Source organism: Artemia sp. Qi Xiang Cuo, unplaced genomic scaffold, assembly GCF_049724085.1.
Source record: "Artemia sp. Qi Xiang Cuo unplaced genomic scaffold, ASM4972408v1 HiC_scaffold_3096, whole genome shotgun sequence".
Lineage (NCBI taxonomy): Eukaryota > Metazoa > Arthropoda > Branchiopoda > Anostraca > Artemiidae > Artemia > Artemia sp. Qi Xiang Cuo.
Window position 1 is genome coordinate 24251 of NW_028300491.1, and position 20220 is coordinate 44470.

The 20220-nt window shown below is 33.7% G+C and overlaps 1 protein-coding gene across 1 annotated transcript; it reads left to right on the forward strand.

The window, feature by feature from the left end:
* The first annotated feature begins 1987 nt into the window (after positions 1–1987).
* Positions 1988–2374, forward strand: LOC148938588 (zinc finger and BTB domain-containing protein 41-like). The gene has a single exon (XM_089107677.1). It carries the CDS (start codon positions 1988–1990, stop codon positions 2372–2374), a length of 387 nt encoding a protein of 128 aa, XP_088963803.1.
* Positions 2375–20220: the final 17846 nt, after the last annotated feature.

Sequence of the window (20220 nt, forward strand, 5' to 3'; positions counted from 1 at the left end):
GTATCGAGAAGTAATCAAACAAAACAGCAAGATGTGTTATCACAATGATGAAGATTATAGACATGCAAAAATTCAGACAGCCAAACAAAAGATCAAGGAACGGTATGGTAATGATGAACATTACAGAGAAGCAAGAATTGAGCAGGCTAAACAAAAGATCAAGGAGCGTTATCACAATGATAAACTTTATAGAGAAGCAACAATTGAGCAGGCTAGACAAAAGAGCAGGGAACGGTATGATAATGATGAAGATTACCGAAACAAACATAAGAAAAAAGTTGCTACCAGAATAATGGGTAGATACTGGGGTGACAAAAGCTATAATGAAAAAATTAAATTCTCTGTGGGGTTGTACCGAAGAACGCATAAGGACAAAGGGAAAAATTACATTCAGAAATATAAGAAGATGGCAAAAATGCAGGCTGATCTTCGTAAATTGAGAAACATTTTACGCATGTTTTACCAGGATCACGAAAAGTATTCAAAATTACAGATTAAAATTCTCTTTGAAAGAGCGGATGCTGTTGAAAAGTCGGCTAGAAATTCCTTGGCAAAGCTTCATAGTAATATCCAAAAGAAATGTTGTCAGTTTAATGAAAAGCTTCCAAGGTATGGATTGGCAACTGCGGAACAGTTTACAGATGCAATGGAAAATGTTCGACATATAATAAAGATCAAACTCTTCCCTATACTAACTTGCATACGCAACTTTACTATAGTTAAGATTACAGTATTTATATTTTTTTTATTACATTAAAAGACGATCACTGAAGTAACAAACCATTCCATACATTGGACTTAGTTAGCTACTTGATTGTTTGAGTTTCGTCTCTTACTATTTAAAAGAAGAAAAAGCCGTAGGCTTTTTCCTGTTTGTACAATAAAGAACGACACCTTGCCCATGTTAACTAAAACATAAATAGGGATTATGTAATTTCCAATAGTATCATGGCTGTAGAGATGGCTGAATCATAGTTACAATAAAAAACGATCATTGGAATAACAAAAATTGAATACCTTTGGAATTAGCTAGCTACTTGATTATTTGAGACTCGTCTCTTACTATTTAATTCTCCCCAAATGGGATATTTTTTTCTCTTTTCTTTTTTTTTCTTTTCCACAGATAGCTTGGCACTGTAACATCTTAGGGGTTTTTTCTATAGCTCATTTTAAAGGAAATTAATTGGGTTAAAAATCTATAGTAAATAAAATAAATTATTTCTAAAAGAGAATAAATTTTTCCACCAAAAACTGTATACAATAAAGAACGACACCTTGCCCATGTTAACTAAAACATAAATAGGGATTATGTAATTTCCAATAGTATCATGGCTGTAGAGATGGCTGAAACCTAGTTACAATAAAAAACGATCATTGGAATAACAAAAATTATAATAAAGAACATCACAGTAAAGAACGATCTCTCGCCCATAGTAGCTGATATATGTTTACAGTATGGAACGATCTCTCGCCCATAGTAACTGATATACGGTGGTTCCAGGGGTAGCTACAAGCTATCCAGAATCTAGCAGTATCCGGGTTGCAGTAGCAGCTGTCACCCAGAATCTCTTTGCTTAACAACAAAAAAATCATGTCGGCTTGTTATTAAACCAGAACCTAACAAAAAATAAAACTAACAAGTGACAATCTTTTCTTACTTGGCAGTTGTTTTTTTAATTATTCTTCAATTTTTAGTTACTAAGGGCCGGGGCATGTCCTTTTCTAAGCAGAAAGTACGGCTGCGACCACGGTTTCTATTTCAGTTTGTTATATCCGCATAGTCTTAGTTTTTAGAAATCTAGTTTCCGAGTGTTTAAAAAAAGAGCAAAAATATTCATTTGATTATATCAGAGTTATGGAAAGAGATTGAACCTGTAATATTTTTAAGAAATTCGTTAAGGTTAAGTTAAAAGTACGGATCATTTTATTCTAATTGCAGCTCTGTCTTGTTAACTAGATAATATTACCTATTGAATAATATTTTACTATGTACGAATGCTCTGTTTGTAAGAAAATGCTAACAAGGCCAGGGGGTCTTGTTGATCACTTTAGACTTCATACTAACGAAAAACCGTTTAAGTGTGTACATTGTTCTGTCTATTTTCGAACAAAGCATGCAAGACGTCGGCATGAACTTTCCCATTTAAAAGATGAGGATAGGTACCGACTTTGTGAATTATGCGGAAAAACATTCAGCAGAGAATACCTGAGTACACATATAAAGGATCACACTGGTCACAATTGCACTATATGTGGATGTCACTTTAGTAGTATAGGCATACTGAAAAAACATCGAAAAGAGCACTTAAAATCAAAAGAGAATGCAAAAACAGATATTACGGTGCCTTCTCAGAAATCCGGGTTGCAGCGGTAGCTAGCAACCTAGTAAGAGACGATCACGTCCAATGTTAAGAAATATAAAAACCCATAGCTCCTAAAAAAGGAGTCAGATCAAAACAAAAAGTACACCATTAGAACCGCCTTGTCCGAAACCCCTGTATAGTTACAATAAAGAACGAACTCTTGCCTATACTAGCTTACATAGGCAACTTAACTATATTATAGGCTGGTAAAGTTTTATTTAACGTTAACAAGTGGAGTGATTGTAGTATCATGGTTGCAGCTCTAGCTGTAATCTAATTTATAAATCTAATCCGGGTTGCATTTGTAGCTAGCAACCTAGTAAGAAACGATCAGTCCAATGTTAAGAAATATAAAAACCCATAACTCCTAAGAAAAGAGTAAAATCAAAACAAAAAGTACACCATTAGAACCGCTTTGTTCAAAATACCTGTATAGGAAACTTTCTGCCCCTTGGCTTAAACAACAAGGGAAATATATTGCCTTGAAAATCAAGAAAAGTGGCAGCTACTACAGCATTCTGTCTAAACGGCATATTTTTTTTCTTTTTTTTTTCTTTTCCACAGATAACTTGGCACTGGAACATAGTTGAGAGTTGTTCAATGGCTCATTTTAAAGGAAATAATGGGGTTAAAAACCTTTTGTAACTTAAACAAATTATTTTTAAAACAATCCGGGTTGCAGCGGTAGCTAGCAACCTAGTAAGAGACGATCACGTCCAATCCGGGTTGCAGCGGTAGCTAGCAACCTAGTAAGAGACGATCACCTCCAATGTTAAGAAATATAAAACCCCCCAACTCCTAAAAACAGAGTCAGATCAAAACAAAAAGTACACCATTAGAACCGCCTTGTCCGAATCCTCTATAAAGGAAACTTACCGCCCTTTGGCTTGAATAACAAAGAAAATATATTGGCTTGAAAATCAAGAAAATTGACTTTTACCACGTTATTCTCCACAAACGGGATATTTTTTTCTTTCCGCTTTTTCTTTCTGCTCAGCTAGCTGGGCACTGGAAAATCATAGAGAGCTGTATAATAGCTCATTTTAAAGGAAATTGCAACATCTAGTCACTTTTGTATTTAAAAATAAAATACTTTTTAAAGTAGAATCAATTTTGTCAAAATATAATAAAGAACGACCTCTTGCCCATACTAAATTTTATAGGCCACTTAACTATGGTACAGGCTAGTACAGTTATATTTAAGGTCAATATCTTAAATTTTCCGTTAAAAGACGATCATTGGAATAGAAACCCATTACATACATATGATTTAGTTAGCTACTTGATTGTTTGAAGCTAGTCTCTTACTATTTCAAAGAAGAAGAAGCCGTAGGCTTTTTCCTGGTTGTAATCAATTAGAAAGAGTTCTACCTTTAAAATGAGTTTTACAAAAAAGACCAGTATAGTCCATCATAATCCGGGTTACAGCGGTAGCTACCAACCTAGTAAGAGACGATCACGCCCCATAGTAAAAACCACCTAGAGCCGCCTTGTCCATAACTTCTATAAATGTTATCCGAGTTGTAGTGGTAGCTAGCAATCTAGTAAGACGATCACGCCCAATGTTACTCCTAAACCATAATTCCTAAAATTTACAAACCCATAAACCATAACAATAACCCATAAACCCATAACTCCTAAAAATTACATAATGGACCGATATAGTTCATCATAATTGTTACATAAAGGACCGATATAGTTCATCATAATTGGTATTTTTCAGTTAGGTTCTTTTTTATATAATTATCCATTATTCTGTAAATTTCAGTAATTTTTTGAGGGTTTTAACAAATCGGGGTTGCAGCAGTAGCTAGCAACCTAGTAAGAGACGGCCACGCCCCATTGTAAAAACTATAGTCACCCAAAACTTTTGAAAAAAGGTTCAGATCAAAATCTGGGTTGCAACAGTAGCTAGCAATATAATAAAGAACGACCTCTTGCCTCTACTAAATTTTATAGGCCATTTATACAGTAAAGAACAAACTTCAAGCCCATTGTCTCTCCCATAGTAACTGATATGTTCCGGGTTGCAGCGGTAGCTAGCAACCTAGTAAGAGACGATCACGTCCAATCCGGGTTGCAGCGGTAGCTAGCAACCTAGTAAGAGACGTTGCTACGTTGCTACTAATAGTAAGAGACGAGTTTCGTCTCTTACTATTTAAAAGAAGAAAAAGCCGTAGGCTTTTTCCTGTTTGTATTTATAGTTAAAAAACGAACTCAAGTCCAAAGAAACTGAACACTGTGGTTCATTCATATTATCTTCATTATTTTAGCTAGAATGTAAATAAACAAGTTTATTTTTTAAATTTTAAATTGAAAAGATAGTGCTTTTATTTTAACATATTAAAAGTTCTCCCCGACGGGGAATCGAAACCCCTTCTCCCAGGTAACAAGTGGGCATACTTACCATTAGACTATCGAAGACTTGTAAAATAAAAGTTACATATAAGATGTGATAATAATTTTTTAATCCGGGTTACATAAAGGCTCGATCATCGAATTTTTACATTAAAGAACGAACTTTAGTCCATAGTTTATATTAAAGGACGATCATTAGAAAAGCACACCATTGCATATATTGGACTGAGTTAGTTTTTTACATTATTACAGTAAAGAACGATCTCTTGCCCATAGTAAATGATATATGGTGGTTCCAGGGATAGCTGCAAGCTATCCAGATTGCAGCGATAACCGGGTTGCAGCGGCAGCTGTAACCCGGAGTCTCTTTCCTAGTTTATGACTCAAACAAGTTTACATTAAAAGACGATCATTGGAATAATCCGGGTTGCAGCGGTAGCTAGCAACCTAGCAAGAGACGATCACCTCCAATGTTAAGAAATATAAGACCCCCCAACTGCTAAAAAAAGAGTCAGATCAAAACAAAAAGTACACCATTAGAACTGCCTTGTCCTAAACCCCTATAAAGGAAACTTACCGCCCTTTGGCTTGAATAACAAAGAAAATATATTGGCTTGAAAATCAAGAAAATTTGCTGTAACCACGAAATTTTCCACATATGGAATATTTTTTTCTTTCCGCTTTTTTTTCCTCCTCGGCTAGCTGGGCACTGGAAAATCATAGAGAGCTGTATAACGGCTCATTTTAAAGGAAATTGCTACATCTAGTGCCTTTTGTAATTAAAAATAAAATACTGTTTGAAGTAGAATCAATTTTGTCAAAAAAATTGTTACATTAAAGGACGAATTTACATTAAAAGACGATCATTGGAATAAAAACATATTGCATACATTGGACTTAGTTAGCTACTTGATCGTTTGACGTTCGTCTCTTACTATTTCAAAGAAGATTATAATAAAGAACTACCTCTTGCCTATACTAATTTTTATGCACCACTTAATTAAAGTATAGGTTAGTAATTCCACAGATAGCTACACACTGGAACATCGTAGGGAGTTGTTCAATGGCTCATTTTAAAGGAAATTAATGGGGTTGAAAATATCCGGGTTGCAACGGTAGCTAGTCCGGGTTGCAGCGGTATCTAGCAACCTAGTAAGAGACGATCACGTCCAATTTAAGAAATAAAAAAACTCATAGCTCCTAAAAAAACAGTCATATCAAAACAAAAAGTACACCATTAGAACCGCCTTTTCCGAAACCCCTGTATAGGAAACTTTATGTCATTCGACTTGAACAGCAAGGGAAATATATTGGCTTGAAAATCAAGAAAATTGACTTTAACCACGTTATTCTCCACAAACGGGATATTTTTTCCTTTCTTTCTTTTGTTTCCAGAGATATCCTATAAAGTTGATTACTAGACTCATATAATAAAGATCGAACTCTTCCCTATACTAACTTGCATACGCAACTTCACTATAGTATAATAAATTATAATAATCCGGGTTGCAGCGGTAGCTAGCAACCTAGTAAGAGACGATCACCTCCAATGTCAAGAAATATAAAACCCCCCAACTCCTAAAAAAAGAGTCAGATCAAAACAAAAAGTACACCATTAGAACCGCCTTGTCCGAATCCTCTATAAAGGAAACTTACCTCCCTTTGGCTTGAATAACAAAGAAAATATATTGGCTTGAAAATCAAGAAAATTGACTTTTACCACGTTATTCTCCACAAACGGGATATTTTTTTCTTTCCGCTTTTTCTTTCTGCTCAGCTAGCTGGGCACTGGAAAATCATAGAGAGCTGTATAAAAGCTCATTTTAAAGGAAATTGCAACATCTAGTCACTTTTGTATTTAAAAATAAAATACTTTTTAAAGTAGAATCAATTTTGTCAAAAAAATTGCATTTTTGATGTATTTTCATACTGCAGTCTTTTCAAAGATATTTGAATTTTGAAGCAATAAAACAGTCCATGTAATGAACTCTATAGTAATAATAGCTACTTGTCTCAATAGTAACCGAAACTCCTGGAACCAAAATTTTCTTTTTTGGCTTAATCGCTAAAATTATTATGTAAACTGCAAAAATATTTATGATGCCTAATCAGTAATAGTAATTTTTTAATTTAAACAACAAAAATACATGAAAATTCTAAAATTAGTTTTGCTTTTTGTCTCCTGGAAGAAAATTTTCCGGGTTGCAGCGGTAGCTAGCAATCCGGGTTGCAGCGGTAGCTAGCAACCTAGTAAGAGACGATCACCTCCAATGTCAAGAAATATAAAACCCCCCAACTCCTAAAAAAAGAGTCAGATCAAAACAAAATTATAATAAAGAACGACCTCTTGCCTATACTAAATTTTATACGCCACTTAATTATAGCATAGGTTAGTAATTCCACAGATAGCTTGGCATCGGAACATTGTAGAGAGTTGTTCAATAGCTCATTTTAAAGGAAATTAATGGGGTTAAGATCTTTTTGTAATTACCACAAATTATTTTTAAAATATTACAGTAAAGAACGAACTTCAGCCCATAGTATTATAATAAAGAACGACCACTTGCCTCTACTAAATTTTATAGGCCACTTAACTATAGTGTAGGCTAGTAGAGTTATATTTAAGGCCAATATATTAAAATTTTCCATTAAAAGACGACCATTGGAATAAAAACCTATTACATACATTTGATTTAGTTAGCTATTTTATAATAAAGATCGAACTCTTCCCTATACTAACTTGCATACGCAACTTCACTATAGTTAAGATTACAGTATTTATATTTTCCGGGTTGCAGCGGTAGCTAGCAACCTAGTAAGAGACGATCACCTCCAATGTCAAGAAATATAAAACCCCCCAACTCCTAAAAAAAGAGTCAGATCAAAACAAAAAGTACACCATTAGAACCGCCTTGTCCGAATCCTCTATAAAGGAAACTTACCTCCCTTTGGCTTGAATAACAAAGAAAATATATTGGCTTGAAAATCAAGAAAATTGACTTTTACCACGTTATTCTCCACAAACGGGATATTTTTTTCTTTCCACTTTTTCTTTCTGCTCAGCTAGCTGGGCACTGGAAAATCATAGAGAGCTGTATAATAGCTCATTTTAAAGGAAATTGCAACATCTAGTCACTTTTGTATTTAAAAATAAAATACTTTTTAAAGTAGAATCAATTTTGTCAAAAAAATTGCATTTTTGATGTATTTTCATACTGCAGTCTTTTCAAAGATATTTGAATTTTGAAGCAATAAAACAGTCCATGTAATGAACTCTATAGTAATAATAGCTACTTGTCTCAATAGTAACCGAAACTCCTGGAACCAAAATTTTCTTTTTTGGCTTAATCGCTAAAATTATTATGTAAACTGCAAAAATATTTATGATGCCTAATCAGTAATAGTAATTTTTTAATTTAAACAACAAAAATACATGAAAATTCTAAAATTAGTTTTGCTTTTTGTCTCCTGGAAGAAATTTTTTTTTCATCTCAGTTCAAATTTATTATTGTATCCTGTAACCCGTAAAGTACATATCTCCATATTATTGTCTCATAATTGCAATTATTTTAGTTTTCAGTCCAGAATCACTAAACTTATTATTTAAACTGCAAAAATATTTATGGTGTCTAACCAATAATACTAATTTTGTAATTCAAACAAGATAAATACCTGAAAATTTTAAAATTAGTTTTGTTTTATGCTAGGTTTTAGATACTCGACACGGGATTTTGTGTGCTTAATAATTTTAAATCTTGAAAAAATATGGTCTCACGCGAGTGGAAAAAAAGAAAGAATAACCAAAAACAATATCAAAATAGAACAATCCAAATTTCTACTAATAGAAAACTTTACTACACAAAAAATAAAGCTAACATCCTGAAATATAAGAAAAGTTTATTTAAAAGAGATAAAAATGCCACCAAACGCAATAAAGCTCGAGCACGCGTAAGGATTGCTACTAAGATGTCTTGTGATCCAGTTTACAATAAAGAACGACACCTTGCCCATGTTAACTAAAACATAAATAGGGATTATGTAATTTCCAATAGTATCATGGCTGTAGAGATTACAATAAAAAACGATCATTGGAATAACAAAAATTGCATACCTTTGGAATTAGCTAGCTACTTGATTATTTGAGACTCGTCTCTTACTATTTAAAAGAAGAAAAAGCCGTAGGCTTTTTCCTGTGTGTAATCAGTTTATTATCACAGGCAGCACGCTAGCACTGCCTGAGTAAAGAACGATGTGGGCACAATGTGTTTTTTTTCCGGGTTGCAGCGATAGCTAGCAACCTAGTAAGAGACGATCACGTCCAATGTTAAGAAATATAAAAACCCAAAGTTCCTAACAAAGGAGTCAGATCAAAACAAAAAGTACACCATTAGATCCGCCTTGTCCGAAACCCCTGTATAGGAAACTTTCTGTCCCTTGGCTTGAACAGCAAGGGAAATATATCGGCTTGAAATATAATAAAGATCAAACTCTTTCCTATACTAACTTGCATACGCAACTTCACTATAGTTACATTAAAAGACGATCATTGGAATAACATACCACTGCATAAATTGGACTTAGTTAGCTGCTTGATTGCATGAGGTTCGTCTCTTACTATTTCAAAGATCTAGTAAGAGACGATCAGTCCAGTGCTAAGAAATATAAAAAAAAGTCCTAAAAATAGAGTAAGATCAAAACAAAAGTACATCATTAGAACTACCTTGTCTGAAACCCTACTAGATAAATAATGAATGTCGTAGCTTTATATTAGAGCTATGAAGTGAATAGAAAATTACATAAAGGCTCGATCATCGAATTTAAGCTGAAACTAAGTAAAGGACAATTATGCCTCCATATATTCACAGTGATGTATAAGATTTCCCATTACATCTGTAAACTGTTCCACAGTTGCCGGTCCATACCTTGGAAGCTTTTCATTAAACATGCAAAATTTCTTTTGGATATTACTATGAAGTTTTGCGAAAGCATCTCTAGCTGACTTTTCAACAAAATCCATTCTTTCAGAGATAATTTTAATCTTTAATTTTGAATATTTTTCGTAATCCCGGAAAACATTCGTAAATTTTTTCTCAATTTACAAAGATCAGCCTGTGCGTTCTTTGCAGCTTGTGTAAACTGCAAAAATATCCACGGTATCCGAGCAATAGTTCGAATATTTCAATTCAAGCTAGAAAAATACCTTAAAATGTTACAATTAGTTTTATTTTTGGTTAGGTTCTAACTACCCGATGTGGGATTGACTATGTAGTTTCAGACCAAAAAATTCCATTTTTTAATATATATTTTATTTTTACAGTATCCGGGTTGCAGCGGTAGCTAGCAACCTAGTAAGAGACGATCACGTCCAATGTTAAGAAATATAAAAACCCATAGTTCTTAAAAAAAAGAGTCAGATCAAAACAAAAAGTACACCATTAGAACCGCCTTGTCCGAAACCCCTGCATAGTAAAATTTCTGTCCCTTGGCTTGAACAGCAAGGGAAATATATTGGCTTGAAAATCAAGAAAAGTGGCAGCTACTACAACATTCTGCCTAAACGGGATATTTTTTTCTTTTTTTCTTTTTTTTTTATTTTTTTGTATCAAGAGATAGCTTGGCACTGGAACATCGTGGAGTGTTTTTCAATAGCTCATTTTAAAGGAAATTAATTGGGTTAAAAATCTATAGTAACTAAAATAAATTATTTCTAAAAGAGAATAAATTTTTCCACCAAAAACTGCATTTTGATGTCTTTTCACACTGCAGTCTTTCAAACATAATCGTATACCAGCGGTATCATAATAAAGATCGAACTCTTCCCTATACTAACTTGCATAGGCAACTTCACTATAGTTAAGATTACAGTATTTATATTATACATCATTATAAATTGTAAAAGGTTCAAATGTTCGAAGATTATAGAGTTAAAAATTTTCCCACACCGGGAATCGAACCCTGGCCTGTTAAGTGAAAGTTAATCCGGGTTGCAGCGGTAGCTAGCAACCTAGTAAGAGACGATCACGTCCAATGTTAAGAAATATAAAAACCCATAGCTCCTAAAGCAGGAGTCAGATCAAAACAAAAAGTACACCATTAGAACCGCCTTGTCCGAAACCCCTGTATAGGAAACTTTCTGTCCCTTGGCTTGAACAGCAAGGGAAATATATTGGCTTGAAAATCGAGAAAATTGACTTTAACCACGTTATTCTCCCCAAACGAGATATTTTTTTCTTTTTTTTTTCTTTTTTGTATCCAGAGATAGCTTGGCACTGGAACATCGTAGAGGGTTGTTCAATAGCTCATTTTAAAGGAAATTAATTGGGTTAAAAATCTATAGTAACTAAAATAAATTATTTCTAAAAGAGAATAAATTTTTCCAATAAAAACTGTATTTTTAATGCAGTGACGTCATAATTACTATATAAGAAACGTCAAAACTGTAAATGGTCTCATTCATGAATACATAATGGTTAGATCAAAGCAAGCTACACACAAGTTAAAAAATCAGTACTAAAAAATCAAGAAAAGTGGCAGCTACTACAACATTCTGCCTAAACGGGGTATTTTTTTTCTCTTTTCTTTGTTTCCAGTATACTAAACGGGATTTTTCCACCAAAAACTGCATTTTGATGTCTTTTCACACTGTATCCGGGTTGCAGCGGTAGCTAGCAACCTAGTAAGAGACGATCACCTCCAATGTCAAGAAATATAAAACCCCCCAACTCCTAAGAAAAGAGTCAGATCAAAACAAAAAGTACACCATTAGAACCGCCTTGTCCGAATCCTCTATAAAGGAAACTTACCTCCCTTTGGCTTGAATAACAAAGTATAATAAAGAACGAACTCTTTCCTGTACTGATTTTAGATAAAAAAAGGATATTTTTAATGATGAAAGGCAAATTTAACAAACAAATTATAATAGAAATATTTAAAAGAAATGAACGAAAAAAAATACTATTCAAAATATTTGATATTACCAAATGAAAAATTTTTAACGCCCATCGTGATATTTGATCATGGGATTTACTACGGGGGAGGGGTCAAAAAGCGAAGAAAAATTCAGTTTTGGCCAGTTTTTATAATTTCTTGTGTAACTTATCATTATCTACAGCAAGGATATAAAACTATTTGCAACTTTTTTTCTTGGTCCTATTACAGTAAAGAACGATCTCTCGCTCATAGTAACTGATATATGGTGGTTCCAGGAGTAGCTGCAAGCTATCCAGATTGCAGCGGTAACCGGGTTGCAGCGGCAGCTGTAACCCGGAGTTATATAAAGGCTCGTTCATCGAATTTAAGCTGAAACTAAGTAAAGGACAATTTTTCCCCCATATATTCACAGTGATGTATAAGATTTCCCATTACATCTGTAAAATGTTCCACAGTTGCCGGTCCATACCTTGGAAGCTTTTCACTAAACATGCAACATTTCTTTTGGATATTACTATGAAGTTTTGCGAAAGCATCTCTAGCTGACTTTTCAACAAAATCTATTCTTTCAGAGATAATTTTAATCTTTAATTTTTAATGTTTTTCGTAATCCCGGTAAAACATTCGTAAAATTTTTCTCAGTTTACAAAGATCAGCCTGTGCGTTCTTGGCAGCTTGTGTAAACTGTAAAAATATCCATGGTATCCGAGCAATAGTTTGAATATTTCAATACAAGCTGGAAAAAAAACCTTAAAATGTTATTTTACATGAAAGAACGAACCTTAGTTATATATTAAAGGACGATCATTAGAAAAACACACCATTGTATTTATTGGACTGAGTTAGCTGTGGAGTTTAAATTATTCATAGTACCAAGAGTCTGGCGGCTTCGCTTCTGGGCCCCAGCACTCGGCACGTGGCAGGATTCTATATATAGATTCTATATATATGGATTCTGATTGTCACTCGTTTTCTAACTGCAGACAATTCGTTGTCTTTTTATACTGCAGTATTTTCAAAGATACTTGATTATTAAAGCAAGTCCGATTTCTAACAACAATATCTACTATGCTTCAAACTTTGGTTTTATCTTGTTTATAGTAAAAGCAGCTACAAATTTTCGTTTTGTGGGCCTTCCTACAGACATTGTGTTGGACAAATAAGATAAATAACTGACTACATTTGGAATTTCTGCTTGACATATCAAGTCACCTAAAGCAAGAGTAAAACCAAGCTAATTTAAAAATCTTCAAGTATTTTCTGGTCTGAATTTAAAAACTAAAATTATTGCTCAGACACCATAAATATTTTTGCAGTTTTTATAATAAAGAACGACCTCTTGCCTATACTAAATTTTATACGCCACTTAATTATAGTGTAGGTTAGTAATTCCACAGATAGCTTGGCACTGGAACATCGTAGAGAGTTGTTTAATGGCTCTTTTTAAAGCAAATTAATGGGGTTAAAAACTTTTTGTAGTTATAAAACAAATTATTTTTAAATAGAATCATTTTTCTTACAAAATTACATTAAAAGAAGATCATTACAATAACAAATCATTGCATACATTGGACTTAGTTAGCCACTTGATTGTTTGAGGTTCGTCTCTTACTATTTCACAGAAGAACAAGCCGTAGGCTTTTTCCTGTTTGTAATTTGGGTTGCAGTGGTAGCTAGCAGCCAATTCCAGGTTGCAGCGGTAGCTATCCACCTAGTAAGAGACGATCACGTCCAATGTTAAGAAATATAAAAACCCATAACTCCTAAAAAAAAGTTAGATCAAAAGCAAAAAGTACACCATTAGAACCGCTATGTCTGAAACCCCTTTATAGGAAACTTTCTGTCATTTTATAATAAAGAACGACCTATTACCTATACTAAATTTTATACGCCACTTAATTATAGTGTAGGTTAGTAATTCAACAGATACCATGGCACTGGAACATTGTAGAGAGTTGTTCAATGGCTCATTTTGAAAGAAATTAATGGGGTCAAAAACTTTTTGTAATTAAAACAATTATTTTTATTACATTATGAAATTTTATATGTTATAATAAAGAACAACCTCTTGCCTATACTAAATTTTACACACCACTTAATTATAGTATAGGTTATTAATTCCACAGATAGCTTGGCACTGGAACATGGTAGAGAGTTGTTCAATTGCTCATTTTAAAGAAAATTAACGGGGTTAAAAATATTTTGTAATGAAAACAAATTATTTTTAAAATAGAATCAGTTTTTTTTTCGAAAAACTGCATATTTCATATTAAAGTTACATTATAAGACGATCATTAAAATACCACTACTTTGCATACATTTGACATAATTAGCTGCCTGATTCTTTGAGGTTCGTCTCTTACTATTCCAAAGAAGAAAAAGCCGAAGGCTTCTTCCTGTTCGTAATCAGGTATATATATTATAGTAAAGTTACTATATTAAAGGCCACAAAGTAACAATGGTCTCATTCAACTAATGATTACATAATGGTTAAATCGAAGCAAGCTAAACGCAAGTTAAAAAACAGTACTACACAAAAAACAGAGATAGCATCTTGAAAAGAGAAAAGGTAAAGTATTTAACAGACCAGGCGTATCAAGAAGTTACAATTGAAAGAGCAAACCGAAACAGCAGGGATAGCATCTTGAAAAGAGAAAAGCAAAGGTATTCAACCGACCAGGCGTATTAAGAAGTAAAAATTGAGAGAGCCAAACAAAACAGCAAGAAGCGTTATCGCAATGATGAAGTTTATTGAAATGCAAAAATTGAGGAAGCTAAACAAAAGGTCAAGGATCGGTTTGATAATGATGAAGATTACCGAATCAAATACAAAAAAAAAGAAAAGCAAAGGTATTCAACCAGCCAGGTGTATCGAGAAGTAAAAATTGAGACACCCAAAAAAAAGAGCAAGGAACGGTATGATAATGATAAAGATTACCGAAACAAACATAAGAAAAAAAATTGCTACCAGAAAAATATGTAGATACTGGGGTGACAAAAGCTATAATGAAAAATTTAAATGATCTGCGAGGCTTTACCGAAGAACGCATAAGGCCAAAGGGAAAATTTACATTCAAAAATACAAGAAGATGGCAAAAATGTAGGCTGGTCTTCGTAAATTAAGAATCATTTAACGTATGTTTAACCAGGACAATAAAAAGTATTCAAAATTACAGATTAAAATTCTCTTTGAAAGAGCGGATGCTGTTGAAAAGTCGGCTGGTAATGCTCTGACAAAACTTCATAGTAATATCCAAAAGAAATGTTGTCAGTTTAATGAAAAGTTTCCAAGGTATAGATTGGCAACTGCGGAACAGTTTATAGATGCAATAGATAATATTCGACAACACAGTGATAGTATAATAAAGAACGACCTAATGCCTATACTAAATTTTATACGCCACTGAATTATAGTATAGGTTAGTAATTCCACAGATAGCTTGGCACTGGAACATCGTAGAGAGTTGTTCAATGGCTCATTTTAAAGGAAATTAATGGGTTAATCCGGGTTGCAGCGGTAGCTAGCAACCTAGTAAGAGACGATCACCTCCAATGTAAAGAAATGTAAAACCCCTAACTCCTAAAAAAAGAGTCAGATCAAAACAAAAACTATACCATTAGAACCACCTTGTCCGAAACCTTATAATAAAGAACCACCTCTTGCCTATACTAATTTTTATACACCACTTACTTATAGCATAGATTAGTAATTCCACAGATAGCTTGGCATTGAAACATTGTAGAGAGTTGTTCAATAGCTCATTTTAAAGGAAATTAATGGGGTTAAGAACCTTTTCTAATTACAACAAATTATTTTTAATCCGGGTTGCAGCGGTAGCTAGCAACCTAGTAAGAGACGATCACGTCCAATGTTAAGAAATATAAAAACCCATAGTTCCTAACAAAGGAGTCAGATCAAAAAGTACACCATTAGAACCGCCTTGTCCGAAACCCCTCTATAGGAAACTTTCTGTCCCTTGGCTTGAACAGCAAGGGAAATATATTGGCTTGAAAATCAAGAAAATTGACTTTAACCACGTTATTCTCCCCAAACGGGATATTTTTTTCTTTTTTTTTTCTTTTCCACAGATAGCTTGGCACTGGAATATCGTAGAGGGTTGTTCAATAGCTCATTTTAAAGGAAATTAATTGGGTTAAAATTCTATAGTAACTAAAAAAGATTATTTCTAAAAGAGAATAAATTTTTCCACCAAAAACTGCATTTTTGATGTCTTAATAAAGATCGAACTCTTCCCTATACTAACTTGCATACGCAACTTCACTATAGTTAAGATTATATAATAAATCTAGTAAGAGACGATCAGTCCAATGCTAAGAAATATAACAAAACTCCTAAAAATAGAGTCAAATCAAAACAAAAGTACATCATTAGAATTACCTTGTCTGAAACCCTACTAGATAAATAAAGAATGTCGTCATAGTTTTATATTAGAGCTATGACGTGAATAGAAAAACACGAAATTATATTGTTGTTTCTGAAGACGTCATGAAATAATATCATTGGGCTATGACGTCATCATGAAATAAAATCATTACGCCGTGACGTAATTACTACATAAGAAGCGTCAGAACTGTAAATGTTCTCATTCATAATTACATAATGGTTTCAATCAAGCAAGCTGCACGCAAGTTAAAAAAACAGTACTACACAGAGAGATAGTATCTTGAAAAGAGAAAAGCAAAGGTATTGAACCGACCAGGCGTATCGAGAAGTAAAAATTGAGACAACCAAACGAAAGATCAAGGAGCGTTATCAAAATGATAAACTTTATAGAGAAGCAACAATTGAGCAGGCTAGACAAAAGAGCAAGGAACAGTATGATAATGATAAAGATTACAGAGAAGCAAGAATTGAGCAGGCTAGACAAAAGAGCAAGGAACGGTATGATAATGATGAAGATTACCGAAACAAACATAAGAAAAAAGTTGCTACCAGAATAATGGGTAGATACTGGGGTGACAAAAGCTATAATGAAAAAATTAAATTCTCTGCGAGGTTGTACCGAAGAACGCATAAGGACAAAGGGAAAAATTACATTCAGAAATACAAGAAGATGGAAAAAATGCAGGCTGATCTTCGTAAATTGAGAAACATTTTACGTATGTTTTATCAAGATCACGAAAAGTATTCAAAATTACAGATTAAAAATCTCTTTGACAGAGTGGATTCTGTTGAAAAGTCGGCTAGAAATGCTTTGGCAAAGCTTCATAGTAATATCCAAAAGAAATGTTGTCAGTTTAATGAAAAGCTTCCAAGGTATGGATTGGCAACTGCGGAACAGTTTATAGATGCAATGGAAAATGTTCGACAACACAGTGAATATACTGAGGCGGACTTCTTTGAAAATTCGTATATTAATTTTGGAAGGAGCAATTGCAGTTTATGTAGCAGCAATAAAAATATATATACAAGCATACCTATCAACAGCGAAGGAAAAGCAATGTTTTTGAATTATGGCGAAAACGAGCCTGTTTGGGTTATTAGTATATGTGTTTGTAAGACTAATGATTTAGAACAAATTCCTGGAACACCGACTCAAGAAAAAAGCATTTCTAACTGTAGTTTAAACAGTTCTTTTAGTTCTACTGAATATTTGGCAAAAAATTCTCTGTGTAGTAGAACAAACTGTCCTGAAAAGTACGAGACAACTATTGAAAAATGCTCTGAATCTAGATCTGACAAGGAAATTATGATGGCTGAAGTCACCTATAACAATCTGAGTAAACATTCAAAACCAAAAATTGGGCATCAGGTTACTTGGCAATGTCACCCTGATATCTGCAAGCTCTATCCGACGGATATTGAATTATGTCAAATTCTTTTTGATATTCTTGAAAATAATATAGCATTAAAATATTCAACTGACAAAGTGGTTAATTTCTACCTTGGCGGCTTGGATTATTGTGAAATCAATTACAGGGACACAAGAAAGCATGGGAACTCGTTATACTGTAGCCCAAATGAGGGATGTCAGAGCTATTTGCGTTCTCTAAGGGCACTAGCTCCACATTTTCCTGTCTTGCACTGTTTCATTAATAGCGTATATAAGGCAGTACCAAAATGTAAGATTATACAACATATTAATCAACTAAAAGTCGAGGGCTCGTAAAAGGAACTAAGTCATTCTATAGAAGAAGTGTCAAGTAGACTCTGTCGTAATAATAGTCAAGACTTCATCTACGGTGATAGCAATATTAGAGTTTCTGTGGATGAAAATACAATAATAAAATTATTTGATGAGAGCCTTGATAAGGTAGCTAACATCAGGGATGTATACCCCACAATGCATTGTGACAGTTGCGAGCAGATAAAGACAAAATGCCAATTGAAGAGTCTAAGATCCCTTTCAAATAGGAAAGGTTTTGATGTAATGTTGGCCACGATTTTAGAACACCTACAACAGGAAATACCCAAAGATGACAGAGAACAGCTAATTCATTGTACAGGTTGGAAAGAGGATGTCATAGATTCATTCTCTGTCTGTGATTACTGTGCTGGGAAAATGTTGAAAAGTCAGGAGAATATCCGATCAGTATTAAATAACCTTCATATAGACTGTACACCGGAATGTATAAAGTGTTTAAATAATTTTGAAATGGCAATGATTCGATTTGTAATGCCTTGTCTTACTATCGTCAGATTAGGGTAGGTAACTGCATTGAAGAGACCTAGAACAGAACTTGTTGACGCTCTTAAGGGGAGAATAGTATATCTACCTGTTGATGTGCAAGCAAATGCAGAAATTCAGCCTCAAAAACTTCTTAATATTGATAGTTTTGTAGTCATTGACAATGGTCAGCCTACTTACAACAAGAACGATTGGACTGCACTAATAGATTTGAGAAAAGTCCATGGAGCACTGTTGTGGTTAAGAGAGAACAACCGTCTCTATAAAACAATCCGTGCATACACCCTAGAAGATGTAAGTAAAATACTTGAAGCACGTCTTGCTGAATAAGCAATTGGTGTTGATAATTTACCTGAAATACCGGAAGCTTCAATCCTTCAGAAACTGACAGAAAGTGCAAAATCAACATTGGTTGAACATTTTTCTGTCCAGCCTCTCAATTCAGCGGTTCCAATAGACTTCATTGAAGATTTTAAGCAGATGAAAGATCTTGGTACTGACCAATTTCAAATCAAGAAACTAAAAGGTGAGAGCGAAGACTTATTTCAGGAAGAACTTGATCTAAAAGTGTTTCCAAATCTTTTCCCGAATGGCAAATATGGCTTGCGTGACAAGGCAAGACCATTTCGGATTAGGAATGCAGAATATTTTAAATCAAGGCTTCTTAGCAGACATACTAAGTTTCGTCTTGACAAACAGTTTCTTTTTCACAGCTTCCAATTGCTTATAATAAAGATCGAACTCTTCCCTATACTAACTTGCATAGGCAACTTTACTATAGTGAAGATTACAGTATTTATATTATACATCATTAAGTGAATATACATAAAGGACCGATAAAGTTCATCATAATTACAGTAAGGAACGAACTTCAGCCCATAGTAACTAAGATAAGACAAACAATTAATTTGTTTGTTTTAGTATAAAATAATGGTAGCGGTGGGATTTGAACATGCGCCTCCAAAAAGACTGGTGACTGACATCAGCGCCTTAGACCGCTCGGCCAAGCTTTCTCACATAATTATTTGAATATTACGTATAGTGCCAAATATGATTACCCAGTAACATATTTATAGCATTAGCAAATTATATTTTGAATAATCCGGGTTGCAGCGGTAGCTAGCAACCTAGTAAGAGACGATCACGTCCAATGTTAAGAAATATAAAAACCCATAGCTCCTAAAAAGGAGTCAGATCAAAACAAAAAGTACACCATTAGAACCGCCTTGTCCGAAACCCCTGTATAGGAAACTTTCTGTCCCTTGGCTTGAACAGCAAGGGAAATATATTGGCTTGAAAATCAAGAAAATTGACTTTAACCACGTTATTCTCCCCAAACGGGATATTTTTTTCTTTTTTTTTTCTTTTTTTTTCTTTTGTATCCAGAGATAGCTTGGCACTGGAACATCGTAGAGGGTTGTTCAATAGCTCATTTTAAAGGAAATTAATTGGGTTAAAAATCTATAGTAACTAAAATAAATTATTTCTAAAAGAGAATAAATTTTTCCAATAAAAACTGTATTTTTGATGCAGTGACGTCATAATTACTATATAAGAAACGTCAAAACTGTAAATGGTCTCATTCATGAATACATAATCCGGGTTGCAGCGGTAGCTAGCAACCTAGTAAGAGACTTACTACTTAAGAACGACAAAGATGTAAATTCTCTCATTCTTGATTAGATAATGGTTAGATCGAAGCAAGCTTTACATTAAAGAACAAACTGTAGCCCATGGTAACTGAAGTATTAAAAGGAATCATTATATAAAGGATGATGAAACACACACTTATATTTAGATAAGATAGTATAACATTCAAGGACGTATCCAAAGGGTTTAGTGGGTTTGAACCCCCCTCCCCCAAAATGTTTTTCAGATTCATAATAAAGAATATAAAATGAATAAAACAAAATTGAATA